At 38.7% G+C, this 18,656-nt stretch overlaps 1 protein-coding gene across 5 annotated transcripts in view; it reads left to right on the plus strand.

Annotated features, from left to right (window-relative positions):
* The window catches only part of KAT6B (lysine acetyltransferase 6B), a 164,796-nt gene extending 148,673 nt beyond the window's left edge, over positions 1-16,123 (plus strand). For all 5 annotated transcript variants that reach the window (XM_075935746.2, XM_075935744.2, XM_075935743.2 and 2 more), the window contains 5 exons: positions 2,683-2,914; positions 7,024-7,183; positions 7,808-8,074; positions 9,440-9,737; positions 12,864-16,123. In XM_075935746.2, coding sequence (XP_075791861.1) covers positions 2,683-2,914; positions 7,024-7,183; positions 7,808-8,074; positions 9,440-9,737; positions 12,864-15,358 — 3,452 coding nt within the window. In that variant the 3' untranslated portion in view covers positions 15,359-16,123. The remainder of the gene's footprint in view (positions 1-2,682; positions 2,915-7,023; positions 7,184-7,807; positions 8,075-9,439; positions 9,738-12,863) is intronic.
* The last annotated feature ends 2,533 nt before the right edge of the window (positions 16,124-18,656 follow it).

Genomic DNA, 18,656 nt, shown 5'->3' on the forward strand with positions numbered 1-18,656 from the left:
AATTACACTCATTCCAGTATAACAAATAATGTAATGTAGACCAAGCCTAAAGTAAGATGTTCTGGGAGTCCGTGTATGTAGCAAACAGAAGGATCCTGTTCTCCAGAGTTTAACTTGGTGAAATTGTAAAGTTATTTACAGTGATCTAAGAGTAAGTGATACCTTGCATCAGTAGTTTGCATCAGTACTTCTCAAAGTGCTTTATAAAGGAGGTATTCATCCTCATTTTACAGGTGGGGGAAAATGGAAACACAGAGATTAAGTAATTTATCTAAGGACACCCAACAACAACAAGCAGTCCTGTGGCACCTTAGACTAACACATTTATCATGGGCTTTCGTAGGTAAACCCCATTTCATAAGCAAGCCACTGTCAGACTAGGAATGGAAACGGAGTCTCCCGAGTCCCAGTCTGGTGTTTGGTTCACTAGGCTACAGAACCATAATGACATGCAAAGAAACTTTGGAACAGTCTACATGGAGTAGTAATACTGTAATAAGTGGCATGATCTTAGTAAAGGCAAAACCACATAAAGCTTTGTATCTGAGGGTCATCGCAAGTTACGGCATTAGTGACATTTTCAAATCACTTAACAATTTAACCAGCTTCAGTCTCTCCATTATCACTTCATAGCCTGGTACAAGCAGAAAGAGGATCTGAGTTTGTATTTGAAGTCATCCCACCTCTTCTTGCACTGCAAGTTCACAGAGTGTCCAGTTAGCAGTGACATCTAGTATGCGTTAAATACAAAGCTAGTTTTACTTTACAGCATAAGGAAGCTGGTTTAGCATTCTTATCAGTTGCAACTAAAATTTTCCCTAAAGTTGTACAGAATGTACTGGGCGGAAGAGGGGATGAACCAAGATATTTATTCTTGGCCTTCAACCTAGCCCGTACCCAATGACCAAATACAATCAGTCTTGGAACATGAAGATTGGTGTCTTCTGTGTGCACAGTGACCTTCCTTGTTAGGAAATGTATTTTAGTCAACAGAAGTTGTGTGGCACTACCTTACGTAATGGGTATGTTGTTGTAGGCTACCTTACTTCAGTAAGGCTTAAGTAGCACTATGTGAGATGGCAGTTGTGTGGTAAGTGGCCCAAGAGTCTTGATGGTTTCCATAGGTATAAGCAGAGTTTATATTTAGTTTGGGTCAGTATTCCTCCTAATGAACTACCAGGCTTTATTATTCATAAATCCTTTTAATAACAGACTAGGAGATAATTGAATAATATTTAACAACACCCACGCGGTTACTGATCATCGTGTGAAATGGCATGCCTGCTTTTCTATATTATGGGCGTTGTGGGGTCCAGAGGCAAGGGAGTGATCAGAGTGTAGACACTTTCTACTCGATCCTGATGGGGCTCAGAACAAAAGCAAAACAAAGACCTTTGTTTTATGCTATAAAATATTGATATGCAGAATGTGAAGTATGCAGAAAACCAGGGAAAGAAGTCCATAAGAGTGACTGTTGTTTCACTAACCAATATGTTACCCACCTGGCTTTGATTAATGGCGAAAAACATTCTAAATACAATACGGAGGAGAGAAATCAGAAATGTAATGGGAAATAGCTGACTTTTGTCTTGGGATACACAAAGTTGGCTCTGGCAAAGGCTCATTTGCAGTGAGCTTTGAGAATTAAAGAACTGGAATTCTCGCTTGTTTTTGAGCTTTAATGCATCAAGCCATTTTTGAAAGCTATTTGTAAGAGACAACCAGTGGTCCTGGTGGACTCTAATTTGACACACACTGAGCAATGTAACCTCATAAATATGGGTACCTGTTTAAGGTGTACATTTGAATAGTGTTCATAAAAGTGAAGCTAAAGGAGAATTTAATCAGGGAAAGGTAGACATCATTAATTTATATAATTTCTTCTCCGTAAGTAGTTTTATATTAGTGTCAGCTTCCAGATTTTTTTTTGTACTATCTTTAAGCAGGTTTTCTCTGTCTTATAATGTAATGCTTCTTGAAATTGAGGAGGGCTAAAGGACTAGCCTAGATTATCCCATTGAGACCCTCATGGTATATATTGAGGAAGACCTTTTCGAATAGGATTATTTTATTATACTGCAAAAGAGGTAATTACTGTGGAAGATGTAAAATGGGAGCTAGCTGAATCTTCTTACAGCTGACTTAAAGGAGATGGCATTTAAAATATATTTCGTACAAGTTCAGGTTAATCCACAAGTTACATTGTACTTCACTTACTACATTTTAGTCAAGGTGACTCTTTTGGTAACACACAGCTGTCAACAGGACTGTCCAAGGACTGTTACTCCTTGATGTTGCCATGTAAGAACTTCTGACTCCCAGTATTTGCAAGAAATCGTTTAATGACAATGTGTATATTCAAGTTATTGTCCTAAAAAAATATTTTTCCACGATTGAAAATATTTTGGATGCAGGTTGGAAATGCTGGTAACACACAAATGAATCTGGTGTTTGCTAAAGGAATTCAGAAAAATAAAACCACAAAACTTTCTTTGTTGTTACTCAACTAGAGAGAGAGACAAACTGCCTTTTTTGCCTTTTTTTCATCTGAATCTTTCTCTTGTTTTCATAGCATGTGGTTACATTGACATATCTGTTATGTATTGCCTCTCTAATAGGGCAAGTCCTAAATTCTCAAGGTGAGTAGGTTCAATAAAATGTTCTTTCTCTTCCCTCTGCTAGGTTATTTACTTTCTAGAAGAGAAGGACAAGCAGGTTCCCCTGAAAAGCCACTGTCTGATCTGGGTCGTCTCTCATACTTGGCCTACTGGAAAAGTGTCATATTAGAATATCTGTATTGCCACCATGAAAAACATATCAGCATCAAGGGCATGAGCCGAGCCACTGGAATGTGTCCGCATGATATTGCCACAACCTTACAGCAACACAGTATGATTGACAGGAGGGAAGACAGGTCAGTAAAGCATACATGACTTGGAGAGTACTTGTGAAGACAAAAATACCGTTAGCAATACTTGTTGAGAGTACACCTTTTACCATAGGGAAAAAAACCCTAGTGTTCTTTTACTAGACTTTTATGGAGGCTTTAATGGTCATAGTCATTGCTTTAGAAGGAACTGCCAACTTGAAAAGCTAGTCAACATCTGTTTTGAAACTAAAGGTAGTTAACCACTCCAGAATCCTCTCATTGATTTTCATTGTTTTACAGTCACGTTTGCCTAGTTCAAAAAAAGGGGGAGGGGGATTTCCCCTCTCTTTACTGCATGAAAGATACACTAAAAAGCAAACTTAACAGACTACATAAGTTCAGGACAATGCACAGAGAAAGCAAAACAGTAGACTATTTTTGTTCGTTCGCTTTCATTTATAGTTAATCTTCAGTAGTGCTTGTAACATTAGATTTCTTCTAAGTTGACAGGGTCCTTTTTTATGCATCTCTATTAATATAATTGAGTGAGGATTTAGATTTGGCATTTAGGCTGGAATTACTAAAATGCCTAAGTGATTTAAATGACAGGTCTTGGCATTTTAGGCCACCCAATCTCCAACAATCATGCACTGAGTTCTGTGCTTCTTTATCTCATGAGCCTGGTGTCCATTTTTTATCGACTTAGATACATCACGTAGGATGTAATAAATCCACAGCGTTAAGTGACATAACTATGCTGACCTGACTCCCATGTGGACGCAGCTAAGTTAATGAAAAAAATGCTTCTGTCAACTTCGCAACAGTGGCTCAGAGAAGTGGTGTTCTTACACAACTAGAAAAAAACCAACTAGAAAAAAACCATTTCATTAAAGGAGGCTGTGTCTACATTATGGAATATGCCAGCAGAACTGTGATGCTTGAGTCATACTGGTATAGTCCCTGTAGTATAAATAACTCATTTTAAAAATTCCAGCTTCTGAAATGAAGAGTCGGCAACATTAGTGAGCGAAGGGACAGTGATTGCTAAGAAAATGTGTCCTACAAAGCAAGGAAGAAGGCAGTAACTATGCTTAAATCAGTTTGTATTACTGACCTCAAGCATTTAAAAAACAATGAGTCCATTACCAAAATGTAAGATTGGCTTAAAAATAAGTTTTTTAAGCAAATTAATTTTGGGGTTCTTTTTCTTCTGGTTTCTGAGCTGTTGGCTAGACATTTGATTCTCATGATTCCAGGAACTGAGGCTTTTTAAATGTCCCTAAAATCATAAGACTTGCCACCAATTTTTGTTATTTTATTGTACTATGTAGGAATTAAGCATGCATCCTCCTTCATTGGAGAGCCAATGGTAAAGTCCTTCATTTTGAGACATTCTTTCTCTTTCTCTCTCCCCTTGGTAGTGTCACCCTTGGTAAGGAGAATTTAGGATTATAAAGTTCTCCTTTGCAACATCCAAGACAGCATGCAAGTGGTTTGGGGAGAGAGTTTGTTAAAAGAGGCTAAGAGTTTGCTTCTGCTTTAGAAGGGAACCATGACAGTCCCCAAATATTCTGCTGGTATATATTGTCCTCTTTACGTTGGGTGGCCTAAAATGCAAAACAATCTCCAACAGTCATGCAGCAAGATTAAAATACAGGAAGTCCCCGGGTTACGTACAAGATAGGGACTGTAGGTTTGTTCTTAAGTTGAATTTGTAAGTAAGTCGGAACTGGTACATATTGTAGGGGAAACTCTAGCCAAACATTTCTCCAGAACTCAGTTTTATTCTCCCACACCTCACTTCCCTCAGTCCTTTACTCTCAAGCAGAGGTGTCTGCTGAGAAAAGCCGCTCCGCGTCTCCCTGGTCTGCTGCGGGGAAGCAGCTAGTGCAGGGTAGTGTTTGTAAGTAGGGATCCCATGTAAGTCGGATCCATGTAACCCGGGGACTGGCTGTACAATTGACATGAGAAGAAACCATGAGATAAACGTCCTTGATTGGGTGGAATAAATAGGTTTAAGAGGAAGACTCTCCATGTATATGGTGATGAGTTGGGAGGATCCTTCAATGGGTATTTTATCCAGGGCTGGTTATTGATGTGCTAAAAATAATGGCATATGCCTCTCATTTATAAACAGATGCTGCTTGATAAACAGAAATAATGTCACCAGTACCCCCAATTGTACGAACACTTCAGCACATGAGTCGCTTCATGCATGTGAATCGCTGTGTACTCGGGTGTATTAAGTCCCTCAAATATCAATGTGTTTGCAGGATCAGAGCGTTGTCTTTTCAGTGTCAGGTTCCAGAATTTTGATGTTGAAACCATAGTTTTGTTGTCTGCACAGCCCTGTGCCATCCTTCCAGAATCCCCTGCACAATGAAAGACTCATCCATGGGCAACAGTCACAATCAGAGCCCCATTGCACCTGGCACAAACGAATATGAGAGCATGAAGCCAAATTCTCTGCTTGTATACGTTTGATGCAGCTCTATTGCCTTTGCTGGGCCCGGGCACGTTTATATCAGCAGGGAATTTAGCACAAAGTCTCTGTGCCAAGCAGCAGCCGCATTTTAAAAAGCAACCCATAAAGTGTGAGAGAAAGGGGTTATGTCAGGTACACATAGTTTTTATTTACATCTCCCATACAATTTTACCACTTCTCCAAATAACTATATGTAACCAGACAGATATGGAAAAAATACAAGGTACCAATTATCCTTCAGTTGATTAAATTTGTTACAGGTATCATGATAGAAGTGGGTTCCAAGGAAAACCAAAGGATTGCCCTGCTCTTTACGTCTCTCCTCTTAGACAAGAGAGGATATAGGGATGGTAACAAGCGTGTTATAAAATCATAGATGGTATGGGGAAAGTGAGCAGGGAAGTGTTATTTACCCCTTCACATAACACAAGAACTAGGGTATGACCAGAGTCAAAGGAAGCCACCCTGGAGTTACTCGGGGTGAACTGCAAAGAAAGAAATAACATGACTATGTAGCACTTTAAAGACTAACAAGATGGTTTATTAGATGATGAGCTTTCGTGGGCCAGACCCACTTCCTCAGATCAAATATTTGTTAGTCTTTAAAGTGCTACATAGTCCTGCATTTTGTTTCAGCTACACCAGACTAACATGGCTACATTTCTATCACTATTCTGCAAAGAAAGAGGTAGTCAGTCCCCAGTGCTGGTGGGATAGTCTAATACTTAGATTTACCAGCCAGCCCAAAACAGCTTCTATAATACCATATTGGTTAACCAGAAGCCAACAACCTGTTCCCTTAAATTCATCATGTAAGAAAGTTCTACCAATCCCAAAGGATCAGACACTTTATGTAACAGGTTAATGAACATTTCAGATCTTGACCAAATACACGGTTACAGCCAATTCTTATTAACCAAACTGAAAAATTATTTAAAAAGAGAGAGTTTGGATTATAAGATCTGTACACATCTAGACGTGAATACAGTTACAGTTGCCCAAGAATTCTTTCAGGTTTAGTCAATAAGTTAAAGTCCAGTGTCCATATTCACAGTGATCTACCTTAGTATTGGAGATCTTAATCTTGCTATTTAAACTTCCCCTGATTAAACTTAACCAGATCGGAGAGAGAAAGGATCAGGACCTACAAAGTTTTTATTCACCAGGCCTTTTCTTGGTAAGTCAGAGTCCTTAAGCAATCCTCCAGACTGCCAAATAGACCTGTTTACCAAGCATCACCAGTAATTAGTTTATACAGATTAACAATAAGGCCTTCTACCATTCACAGATTATTTGCTATATGCTTCAAAGCAAGATAAATAAAATTATAGGCAGGAACCATTTGATTACATTGTTAATTTCTAACAGTATATATGTTAACACACAAAAACATTAGCTACCAGTGTGTCCCCAAAGGTTGAATTTGGGTCATTCATCTTGCAGGAGGCTTACCTTTTTCTGGCTACGCATCACACTTTGTATAAGCAACAAGTAGTCCTGTGGCACCTTAGAGACTAACAAAAATATATAATATTGTGAGCTTTCATGGGTAAAAATCCAGTATTTCAGATGAGTACACATCATCTGTTATGCAGGAGTTTTACACTGTGAGGTTGTTTTGCTTTATCTTGATGTTTTTCTAAAATGAAAAGTCCTTTTTGAATTCTAGGTTTGTAATAATTAGAAGGGAAAAACTGATCTCAAGCCACATGGAAAAGCTGAAAGCTAATCCACGGATCAATGAAGTAGACCCTGAAAGTTTGAGATGGACTCCGCTGCTTGTTTCTAATGCTGCGGTTTCTGAAGAAGAGAGGGAAGCTGAAAAAGAGGTAACGGCAGACACTATTAGTCTGGATTACTTTCCTTGGGATTACCTTTTCAGTGTTTACGATTCAGAAGTAGGCTGCCTTAAATATATAATTGTTTATTGTCAGATCTTAGTTATGGGTAAAACAGATTATTAAATGCTTTAGCGCTAATCAGTTATAATTCAGGGGTTTGGAAGATTGTACAGTAAATTTTGGAAAATGAATATGAAAATTAAAACTTGGTCTCACGTGTCATGAAGTTTTACTTACTACTCCTGAAGTCGTCTACGAGCATAGAATCAGATCAGATTTGGTGAAGAGCTCAAAGGCAGCAGTGTCAATCGATTCTTTGTGTTTATGAACTTGCTCAGGATGATCCATGTCAGCGGGCATGTAATTTAGTGCAAAAGGACTGAAATCAATTCGCTGCATCATTAATAGTGCTAAATATCCCATGAAATGCAATCTTCTTTGGTTTGTTATCCTGAGTGTTGTGAAGGAGTTGCTAGATGATTCAGCTGAAATCTTGTTGCTTGTTTAGACAGCGGTGCTAATCGGGGTTGACTTATTGCAAATCTGCAGCTGAACTTAAGGATATGGCTAATACTGTTTGAGTGACCCATTATTTTAACCCCAAACCTTCAGGCTGAGCGTCTGATGGAACAGGCTAGCTGCTGGGAAAAGGAAGAGCAAGAAATATTCTCCACAAGAGCTAATAGTAGGCAATCACCTGCAAAAGTACAATCTAAAAATAAATACTTGCGCTCTCCAGAGAGTGTGGCAGTGGTTGGGGAGCGAGGGCCATCCACAGAGCCATCTAAAGAAAGCAGCGAGGATGATGAGGGGGATGAGAATCATCAGAATTCACCTCCCCGGCTGACCAAACCACAGTCGCTGGCCATCAAAAGGAAGGTACGTTACTTATCGCATTTCCAGTTCACATTGGTCAGTGCCCATTAGAATCAAACCCTGTGTCAAAAAGATGTTTTAAAAAGGCAGGGCTTTTTTCTGTTTACAAGCTTACATTAGAGTGTTCAATTTTTTTTTAATTTAAATTTTATTTTTACACTGAGCCCTTCCTAGTTCTTAGCTGTTTTCTCTGCTGTTTGGTCTTCCTTTTGGCTTTTTTGTATTGGTACAAAAATGGATGGGTCTAAACATCCGTATTAAGATTGTATTTTTAAACTAATGACTGCCCTCTGCTGTTTAGGTTGGTACTAGTTAAACATTGTAATTGGTTCTGCCAGACCCTTACTTGGGAATTTTTGCCCTTTTGGGATAGAGTCAAATCAATTATGTGTTTTCTCCTGCTACAAAATTAGTAGGATAAGAATGTCTTTTGCAAGATCTGTTTATAAAGCAAATGTATTTTTTAAGAAAAACTTTTTTCAAAATAGAACATTTCTATTTTTTTACACAAAGCTTTCTTATTCCAAGAAGCATACCTTTTAAATTCTGCTTAAACTTAAGTATTTAATTTTATTTTGCTGAAAATTATATATAACACACTGAATGTTTATTAACTTAACTTTTACGGGTTCTTGAATTATGAAACTAATGCATGTATTTACGTTGCTTTGGTGAGAAATTACAGGTGTTGCATTGTGTGTATTTTGAATTAAAGAATTTTAAAGTAAATGTGAATCTTTGATATATGAATAGGAAACTGGAAATATAATTCACTGAAATTTTAGTATTCAAATCCTTCTTATCTATAGCTGCTAAACTGTAAAATTCTTTAGTATATTGTTATTTATGCCAAGTTTGAGACTTGAACTATTTGTTTGAGCACCGTACTGTTTATCATTTTCTGCTTGTTTATAACCAGCTTCATAAAGCATAGATGTACATTTGAATCTTGCAAATGTAGTTAGGGCAATTTTGAGCCTCTTAAGTATACAACCGGGTGTTTGTAAGCATAAATATTTTATATACTACTGTTGTGAATTTTTATTTATTTAACCAGAGTAAAGGCTGGAAGCCCACCATAAACTGTAGATATTAATTTTCACCTTCATAAAACAAAGACCGTGGTGTGCATTGTGTCTTGGTACATACTCCTTGCTCAACTGTATGGCTTTAGGATAGAGTAGTAAAAATCTCTAATCTAGATGTAAAAGTGTAACAGTTTTTTTTTTTTTTTTTTTTAAAGATTGGTTGAATAGACCATCATAAACTCACTTCTTAAAAATGTACTTGTTCTCTATGTACCAAGTCAGGAAGCTCCTCCTGGACTCTTAACAGTTCATTGTTATATTTCTGGAATTATTTTTTTAGAGACCTTTCATCTTGAAAAAGAAAAGGGGTCGTAAACGCAGAAGGATTAATAGTAGTGTTACAACAGAGACAATTTCTGAAACCACAGAGGTGTTGAATGAGCCCTTTGATCACTCGGATGAAGAGAGGCCCATGCCGCAGCTGGAACCTACTTGTGAGATAGATGGAGAAGATGATGACTTAAAGCCTGTGATCAGAAAAATATTCCAGTATCAAGCCGGTAGGCAGAACCAGAAGGAAGAGGAGGACAAAGAGGAGAAAGACAATCATTGTTATAAAAATGATGTTCACTGTAGAAGTAAGTTGAACATTATTTTTAAGCTATGTTAAAGTTAACTTGTTACTTGGCCTTTCAAAAGCAATGCTTTCTTTTGTTGTTCAACTAATGGGTTTGTGACCAGCTTTTTAGAGCTGTCAAAATGTTTATATTTTGTGATGAAACTAATGTGTATTTTTACTAATACGCCATCCCTTGGAGGTGTGCTTTACACTATTAGTCCCACTTCATCTTTGTCTGATAGCTTGAGGCATGTTGCCTCCCCCTTCCCCCCCAGTATTTGTAGTGTTTAATTTTTCTGCTCTCTCTGTCCTGCTAGAGCATGTTCAGTACATTAACCTCAATTCATTATTCCTTTTCAGGAGAAAATCAGCAGATTTTGTTTCCATTTGGGATATTTATGTTTTCACCATTTGGGAAAGAACAACAACAACAAAAAATCTTGTATATCTACAGCAGGTCTCATCATACTTGTCTAGGAAAAACCAGTGTTTCTTTCTCTTCAGTTTCTGTTCCATGATACTTTTATCTACTCCCCGTCCAAAAAAGTTAGTTTATATCAATGACTTTTTGCAGTCAGCATTGACAGCAGTTTAGTTATAAGAACTACTGAAATTGCACCATTCGCCAGGAACGATACGTCCTCTTCGCTGTAGTTTGGCAGTTTTGCAGTGCTATATTAATAAACTCTGAGACCTTGTGTTCTTCCACCAGAAGCTCCCAGAGACTTCCCTTTCCGTCTTTCAAAATAGCCTGGGGCTGTTTAAGCAGTAGCACAACTGCCAAAATCCTCAGTTATTGTGTTGATTTGTAAGGAGATATTTGGCGCTAAGGTCCCAGGTCTTCTCTAAAAAGTGCACACCAGTTTATTTTATGCACATTTTAACAGCTGCTCATCAAGTTTGATTTCAAGGATATTGCCCAGTTGGAAAGCTAAAAGGATGTGAAGTGAATTCACCAATGAGCAGTTTTGGGAGAATCCTCATCTGTCTCCCACTGAACTCTCGGATGAAAACATCAGTTTAATTTAGGGATGTTAAAATGCATTTCTTTTAGCAAACGTGTAACTGCTGAAATTTTCAGGGCAGGGAGGCAGCTCCAAGGGAGCCATTGCTGCCCCTGTATCTGAGGCAGCAACATGGGGGACCAGCTTAAAAGCTGGATCCCTGCAAGCACAAGCTCCCAGCTGCCCCCCCCCCATGCTGCTGCCTTTGATACAGAGGCAGCCAAGTGTGTGTGGGGTCTGCGTGTAACTGTGAAGGTTAACCAATGAATCCAGGCTCATGAGTTAACCGTTTAACTTATCTCATCCATAGTTTAATTCCAATTTTGCATGGAATTATGGATTCCTATATAAAACCTTTTTTTTTCCTCAGAAGCTGCAGGTATCTCTTGGGGGTATCAGAAAGCAATAGTTTACAAGACCTGTCAAGAAGCTGATATTTTTGTGTTGCCCAACTAAGATGATCTGCTGGTGCCTGGTTTGCACGCAGCTTTTGTGGCAGTAAAACTTTGTGGCAGTAAAACTATGTTGCTTAGAGGCGAGATAGTTTACCAATAGAGTCCAGCCCTTAGTCTGGATGCCATTTTACCAGTGTAAAGGTGTCTTATCCTGGTGTAGTTTATCCCTCTTCCTGTACAGATTGAAACTACTGGTGTAAGCTCAATGATTCTGATAAAATGTTGTCCCTAATAGTGGGGTTGTATTGCTATAATTGTACTAGTATTTGCATATAGGTCAGGCCTAAGAGTCACATTTGCCAACTATTGCAGGACTTTTGGTGTAACCCTTTCAGAGGGAGATACACTCTTAAATGCTAACACTTTTTCTGAAGCTGTGTTTTTGAAGGCAGCAGTCTGCAACACCTATATACATTTTTCTCATTTTTTGTGATTAATTCAATTGATTTTTTTATTTGTTTTATGCTTTGTTTTATTTAGTTCTGTTTCAGAATGTGTATTTTGTGTAGTATTTCTCTCTCTCTCTCTCACTCTCTCACTTTCACTCACACACACACATTTTGGTTTGTATGGCAAGATGCTTCTTCTGAGGAAGAAAAATTGTTTTCCTTTTTCAGCATTGAAGCAATAATTTATGTGTATCAAACTCAGCATAGTACTTCCTAGAATTAGAGTACTTTTGTGTATGCAGCAGATATATCATTTTTGAGAAATGATAGCCATCTTTTATAAAGGTGCATATTACTATATTAAGGGTTGCATGTATGTGCGCCCTTGTATGCAAAAAAACTATCCCCTGCGTGATTCTATCTGACTAGTTGGAGAAATTAACAATTGTAAATTTTAGAGTATTCTGGTTTTTTCTGTAAATTAACTCTATATTCTGTTTGTCCATCACGTTATAAATACTACAGGAGGAGGAAATAGTCTATATTAAACCAAAGGTTTGTAAGGTACATTTCCTATGTTTAAAAAGGTTTTTTTGCTTATAATTATTTCAAGTACCACAAGGCACTTTTAAATGCATATATAGTTGATAGGCTGACTGTTATAGTGCGACAAATAAGATGTCTGTCTACAGTTATTAATTTAATATGTTCTAATGCAGTGTTTTTCAACCTTTTTTCATAAAGTACCCCTTTAAAAATATATATAAGTACCCCCAGTGTCTACAGTTTTTCAGACACACCATTTTTTTTCTACCATGGCAACACATTTGTTTAAATGACTTAATCGTAGCTGGACGGGCGATGAAATTTTTGGGTGTAAAAAGTACAAAAATAATAAAGCGCTGTAAAACTTAAAACAAAAATTCAGTTTTCTCCAAATTGCAGTTGCGTTGACGTACCCCCCCGAGACGTGTCTCGAGTACCTCTGAGGGTACTCTTACCACTGGTTGAGAAACACTGCTCTAATGTGTAAAACTCTTGTTCAGTTTTACTGAGGGGAACTCAAGGGATGTATAATAAATATTGTCCTGCTTACTATCATGTGTGGTTAAGTTAAAAGTATCTATTTACTAGCAGTATAACTTTTGTTTAATTAACTAATGGGTTTTTTTTGGATGAATATATAAATCAATTTTGAATTAATCAGTTCTGACTGTTGATGGAAATAGATTTTTTTTTTTTTTGCAAACTAAGACTTTTCTTTTCTTTTCTTTTCTCTGTTCTCTGCTTCCCAAAGACAACACAGAGGATATAGCTGTCTTGGAAGAAAGCATTAAAGACAATCCCGAGCCTTTGAGGTGCAAACAGGGCTGGCCCAAAGGATTGAAGCGTGGTCCGTCTAAGTGGAGGCAGAACAAAGAAAGGAAGCCTGGTTTTAAACTTAATTTATACACCCCACCTGAGACTCCTATGGAGCCTGATTACCAGGTAACGGTAGAGGAACAGAAGGAAGTATCTGATGAAAAGCCCTGCCAAGGTCCTGCTGTTGCAGAGGAGGAGATGAAAGAGCCTATTAAGAACTTGCAGCCTCAAGAGGAGGTAAAAGAGCTGGAACCCGAGCCTCTAAACCCACCCAGTGAACCCTTTGAAACCACAGAAAATGATCTAATGAAAGTAGAGGAGGAAGAAAAAAATGTAGAGGAAGATGATGTCAGTGCAAAAAATCCAGATAAAGACCCACCGGAGGAAATGTATAAGCAAAAAGAAGAGCCTGAGCCTGAGCCTTTGGACGAGCATGAAGAAGAGGAGGAAGAAGAGGAAGAACCATCTCACAATGAGGACCATGATGCAGACGATGAAGATGATAGCCATATGGGTTCAACAGAAGTGGAGAAAGAGGAGTTACCAGGGGAAGCCTTCAAAGAAGTGCTCGAGAACCAGGAATCTTTTTTAGATCTAAATGTACAAACTGCTAATTCAAATCAGGAGGACTTAATGGATTGTGGGGTTGACCTTGTAGCTGAGTGTGAAGGTGACCAAAAAGAGCTTAGTGCAGATTCGGGGCCTGTGCCCGAGTCTGACGATGATCACACAGATAATAACCCGGACCAAAAGGACAGTGAAGAATTAAATTCGGATTTCAAGGAAGAAAGTAGTGAAACCATGGAGATCGATTCAGAGACAGTACAAGCAGTCCAGTCTCTAACCCAGGAAACAAGCGAACAGGAAGATGCATTTCAGGATTGTTCAGAAACGCAAGAGGCCTGTAGAAGCCTGCAGAATTACACTCATACTGACCAAAGTCCACAAATGACCACGCTGGATGATTGCCAACAGTCTGACCACAGTAGCCCAGTCTCATCTGTCCATTCTCACCCTAGCCAGTCGGTTCGTTCTGTTAATAGTCCAAATGTTCCTCCATTAGAAAACAGTTATGCTCAAATCAGCCCAGATCAAAGTGCCATCTCCGTGCCATCTCTCCAGAACATGGAGACCAGCCCGATGATGGATGTCCCGTCAGTTTCCGATCATTCCCAACAAGTTGTGGATAGTGGGTTCAGCGATCTAGGAAGCATTGAGAGCACAACCGAAAACTATGAAAATCCAAGCAGCTACGATTCCACCATGGGAAGCAGCATCTGTGGCAACAACTCTTCGCAAAACAGTTGCTCGTATAGCAACCTTACCTCCAGCAACCTAACCCAGAGCAGCTGCGCCGTGACGCAGCAAATGTCTAACATTAATGGAAGCTGCAGTCTGATGCAACAAACCAACATCAGTTCCCCTCCTCCCTGCAACGTAAAATCCCCCCAAGGCTGTGTTGTTGAAAGGCCACCCAGTGGCAACCAACAGTTATCTCAGTGCAGCATGGCTGCTAATTTTACACCGCCTATGCAGTTAACTGAAATCCCAGAGACTGGCAATGCCAACATTGGCCTCTATGAAAGAATGGGTCAGAGTGAATTTGGAGCAGGGCATTACCCACAGCCATCCGCCACCTTTAGCCTTGCTAAGCTACAACAGTTAACTAACACGCTTATGGATCATTCATTGCCTTACAGCCATTCTGCTGCTGTGACTTCCTATGCAAACAGTGCCTCTTTGTCCACACCCTTAAGTAACACAGGGCTGGTTCAGCTTTCTCAGTCCCCACACACCGTTCCCGGAGGACCCCAAGCACAGGCTACTATGACCCCTCCCCCTAACCTGACTCCACCTCCCATGAATTTGCCGCCTCCCCTTTTGCAGCGTAACATGGCAGCATCCAATATTGGAATCTCCCATACCCAAAGACTGCAAACTCAGATGGCTGGCAAAGGCCACGTGACCGTGAGAACCAAATCAGCCCCTTTGCCCCCAGCAGCAGCAGCAGCAGCAGCCCATCAGCCCCAAATCTATGGGCGTGCTTCACAGACTGTGGCCATGCAAGGACCTGCACGGACCTTAACGATGCAACGTGGTATGAATATGAGTGTAAACTTGATGCCAGCCCCCGCTTATAATGTCAATTCGGTGAACATGAATATGAATACCCTTAATGCTATGAACGGCTATAGTATGTCCCAGCCCATGATGAACAGCGGATATCATAGTAACCATGGATACATGAATCAAACACCCCAATACCCTATGCAGATGCAGATGGGAATGATGGGAACTCAGCCATATGCACAGCAACCAATGCAGACAACACCACACAGTAACATGATGTACACTCCTCCAGGGCATCATGGCTACATGAATACTGGCATGTCTAAACAGTCTCTTAATGGATCCTACATGAGAAGGTAGGCCCTTTGGAGAGTCAGATTACCAAACTGGCGCATGGGATTGATCTGCACAAATAGGCGAGTACGATTTCAAAACCAGCAATTGGTGTGAATGCAAAAACATTTGTTGGCACCATGTTAAAAGCTGTATGCAGCAGAAAGCCTTATACAAGTTTTTTTTTTTCTTCTATTTTGGTACCTTTCTGTTTTGTTTTTCTTTTTTTTTGTTTGAGGGGGTGAGGGTTGATTTGATTTTTTTTTTTGTTTGTTTGTTTTAATTTTACCTGAAGTTCTCTGGAAAAGAAGAATTCTTTCTACGAACGGCAATTACACAGCAGCCGATGGTTCAGAGCCATTTTATGTGCCTGCTCCCGTTAAAAATGTGGATGTGTAGACTCCAAAACTTAGTACTGGAACCTGAGCTTTCTCTCCACTTTCCCCCACATGTAAATGCCTTTTAGCATTTCATTTATTGTACATTTTGTTTCTTACGGTGACACTTCCGCATGCCGCTAATGTCTTTGTTAGTGACAGTGCATTTTGTAGTACTGTACAAGTGTTGTGCTTAACAGTAAGCCATTTCTTCAGTTTTTTGCCTTGATTAGGTTACCCTAGTTTGAGGGTAAAAAAACAAAACTATATTTTTGTTAATTATAAAACTTGTAAAAATAAAAAAGCTGTAAAAGCGGTTCACGTTTTGGTTAGTTCAAAGGGTTTTATTGCTAAATGTTTGGTGTAAAGTTGAGACTCTTTTCCATTTTCGGTGACCGATTTCTTTTGGGGTGGGGTGGGAATAAAAAGGCAGCTTTCTGTTTTATAAATGCAGACTTTTGTTGACTGAATGAAGCATATCTCAGTGTTTATTTGTCATGTTTTGAAACATTTTCACATATGTCCAAATACTTGGCAGGATTTTAAAAAAAATAGTGAATTTGGTGTAAAGTTGCTATTTTATGGAAATGCCTCTAACTTTACATTTTCATTCCATCTGTAGATTTTTCTATCTTTATAAAATATTGAAGTTATTTTTTAAGGGAAAAAATAGAGCCGTAGCGTGTGAATAGTTCAAACTAAGCTTACAGATCGCATGTAAAAAGGCAAAAGCTATGTGTCTGTTTATATTGCTTCCTTTTTTTGTAGCCTTTGTACCTGTACAGAGTGACGGTAAGGGCCACGCAGAAGAGGCTTGATACATGTGTAAAATAGGACCCAGTGACACTCTTGTATTTATCTGTTATCTTTTTAGTCAGTCACTTAAAAAAAAAAAAACAACTCCAAGCTGTACATTTTAACATAAAATAAATTATGATGAGCCATTTTTAGCCTCTTGTGTTTGTCATAGTCTGATGTTGCATGGGGAATTATTACTTTGCCTTACCATATCCATTACAGATCTCTCTGACTAGAAGGACCCATCCAAAGCCTCTTAAAGTCAATAGTTCTGGAACAGGCCTTTAAATACTAAACATAGCTTATGCTTCTCAACTTTGTATGCTTTGTGAAAATAAAAATATCTAGGGTAGTTAAAAAATGTGACTAAAACAAAAATATTGGATAATTATATCTATGGGACATTACAAAATATTTAATATTTAAGGTGAAGTGCTTTTATTTAAAAAAAAAAAGGTGTTGTTTTTGTTAAAAGGCTATTTTATTGTAGTGGACACAGTGTTTGTGTTATCTCTCAATATTAAAACTGCATTCTCTTTGTCCTTTGGACTATTATCTTCAGTTACAATGATGATCCAGTTTCCGAGATGTTTTGTTACACATCCAGAATTGAACTTTCCTCACAGTTTTACATATTTAAACAACTTTGTCCTAGTAATTTTAGATATTTAAAAATTGAAATGGCTGTCAAATCTAGGTCAGGTGCATGTGAAAGAAAACCACATAAGAAATATTCTTATGAAAATTGCTAAAGATGCTTCTACACTTGAAGCTTATGGATTGATTTTTTTTCATCACTTCAGTTGAAAAATATGGTAGATGTAATAAAAGCATCAGCCATCTTAATTAATCCTTGAAAAAACGTATATAAAAGCAGCTTCATAAGTGAGCATTTAAATGCTCAAAAGTCAGAAATGTGTGTATTGTGCAACAAAAACACACAACTTAATACATATGTGCAGTGTGGTCACACTAAGGCCCTGGCCCTGCAATCTCTCACATACGTGAGTATTTTCATATACCTAAGCCACCCCATTTGAATGTGCTGGCATCACTCGCATGAAGTTACTTTACATATATAGGCATGTGTATGAACAGGGGCTAAGGTTGTGAGAGACTTGACTCAACTTTGAACTTCTGCTTCTTGGGAGTTTCAACTGTCAACCATAATTGATGCATTAAGGGAATGATCCTGTTACACTTAGGCACATGTTTAACTGTATACACTTTGAATACTCCTGTTGAAAGCAGGGGGCTATGGATAGAACATAAAGCGAAATGCCTGCCGACATGTTTTCAGGAGCAGCATCTGCCATAATGTTTTTGCCGTCGCCTCTTTATTTTTAGGAAAATACAACAAAGAGAAATGAAGAAAGCCCTGTGCTTATTTCAGGATGTGATGAGAGGTGAACACGGGCAGGAGTGTGTGTGTGAGTTTCTAACCTGAAGCTTCGCAACTCCGTATGTTAAATGATCGCACATTGAAATAGAAACAGCAGCATTTTATGTGACTTGTATTTGTACATTTATGTGAAATCAAACATAAAGATAACTGGGCCTTGCCCACTGCCGTGTGTCTCCAGTTTTACAGCACCGTAGCTCCTTGACACTCCACACTCATGAACACTTTTCAAATGCTTAATTTCCAAACCAAATAACTTTCAGTGGGGCAAATGCTTTTGACATCTTCTGAATTCATTTCTGGTCATTCTGGGTTTTTAAAGGCCACGTATATGCTGACAACTCTGCTTTGTAAAACTCTCCTGTCTTCCTGCCTGTGTATATTCAGGGTGACTCACCTCTGCTCACTTTAGTTACAAAGAAGTTTTGACTTCTTTTTACTCCTGTTGTCCCTCCAGAACCAAAGAGAGTATCTCCTGTATTGACTGCATCGACAGAATTTTGTGCTAACTTGTAATCAGCCTTCCCTGCAGAGAGATTGAGTTTTGCAAAGATGCTACTATAGGAATAATTGGAAGAGCATGAAATTGCTCAAGTGTGGAGAAGGCCTACTTAGGACAACATAATCTTTTATTACGGCTGGTGGTGAGCAAGATGGAAAGAACACACCTGACTCATCCTCTGGCAAGTTTGTATGGCTGGCACTGAGGTCACTTATGAGCTTGTGCTCGAAAAGTTATATAGATCAG

Source organism: Pelodiscus sinensis, chromosome 8, assembly GCF_052426305.1.
Source record: "Pelodiscus sinensis isolate ZL-2025 chromosome 8, ASM5242630v1, whole genome shotgun sequence".
Taxonomy (NCBI): domain Eukaryota; kingdom Metazoa; phylum Chordata; order Testudines; family Trionychidae; genus Pelodiscus; species Pelodiscus sinensis.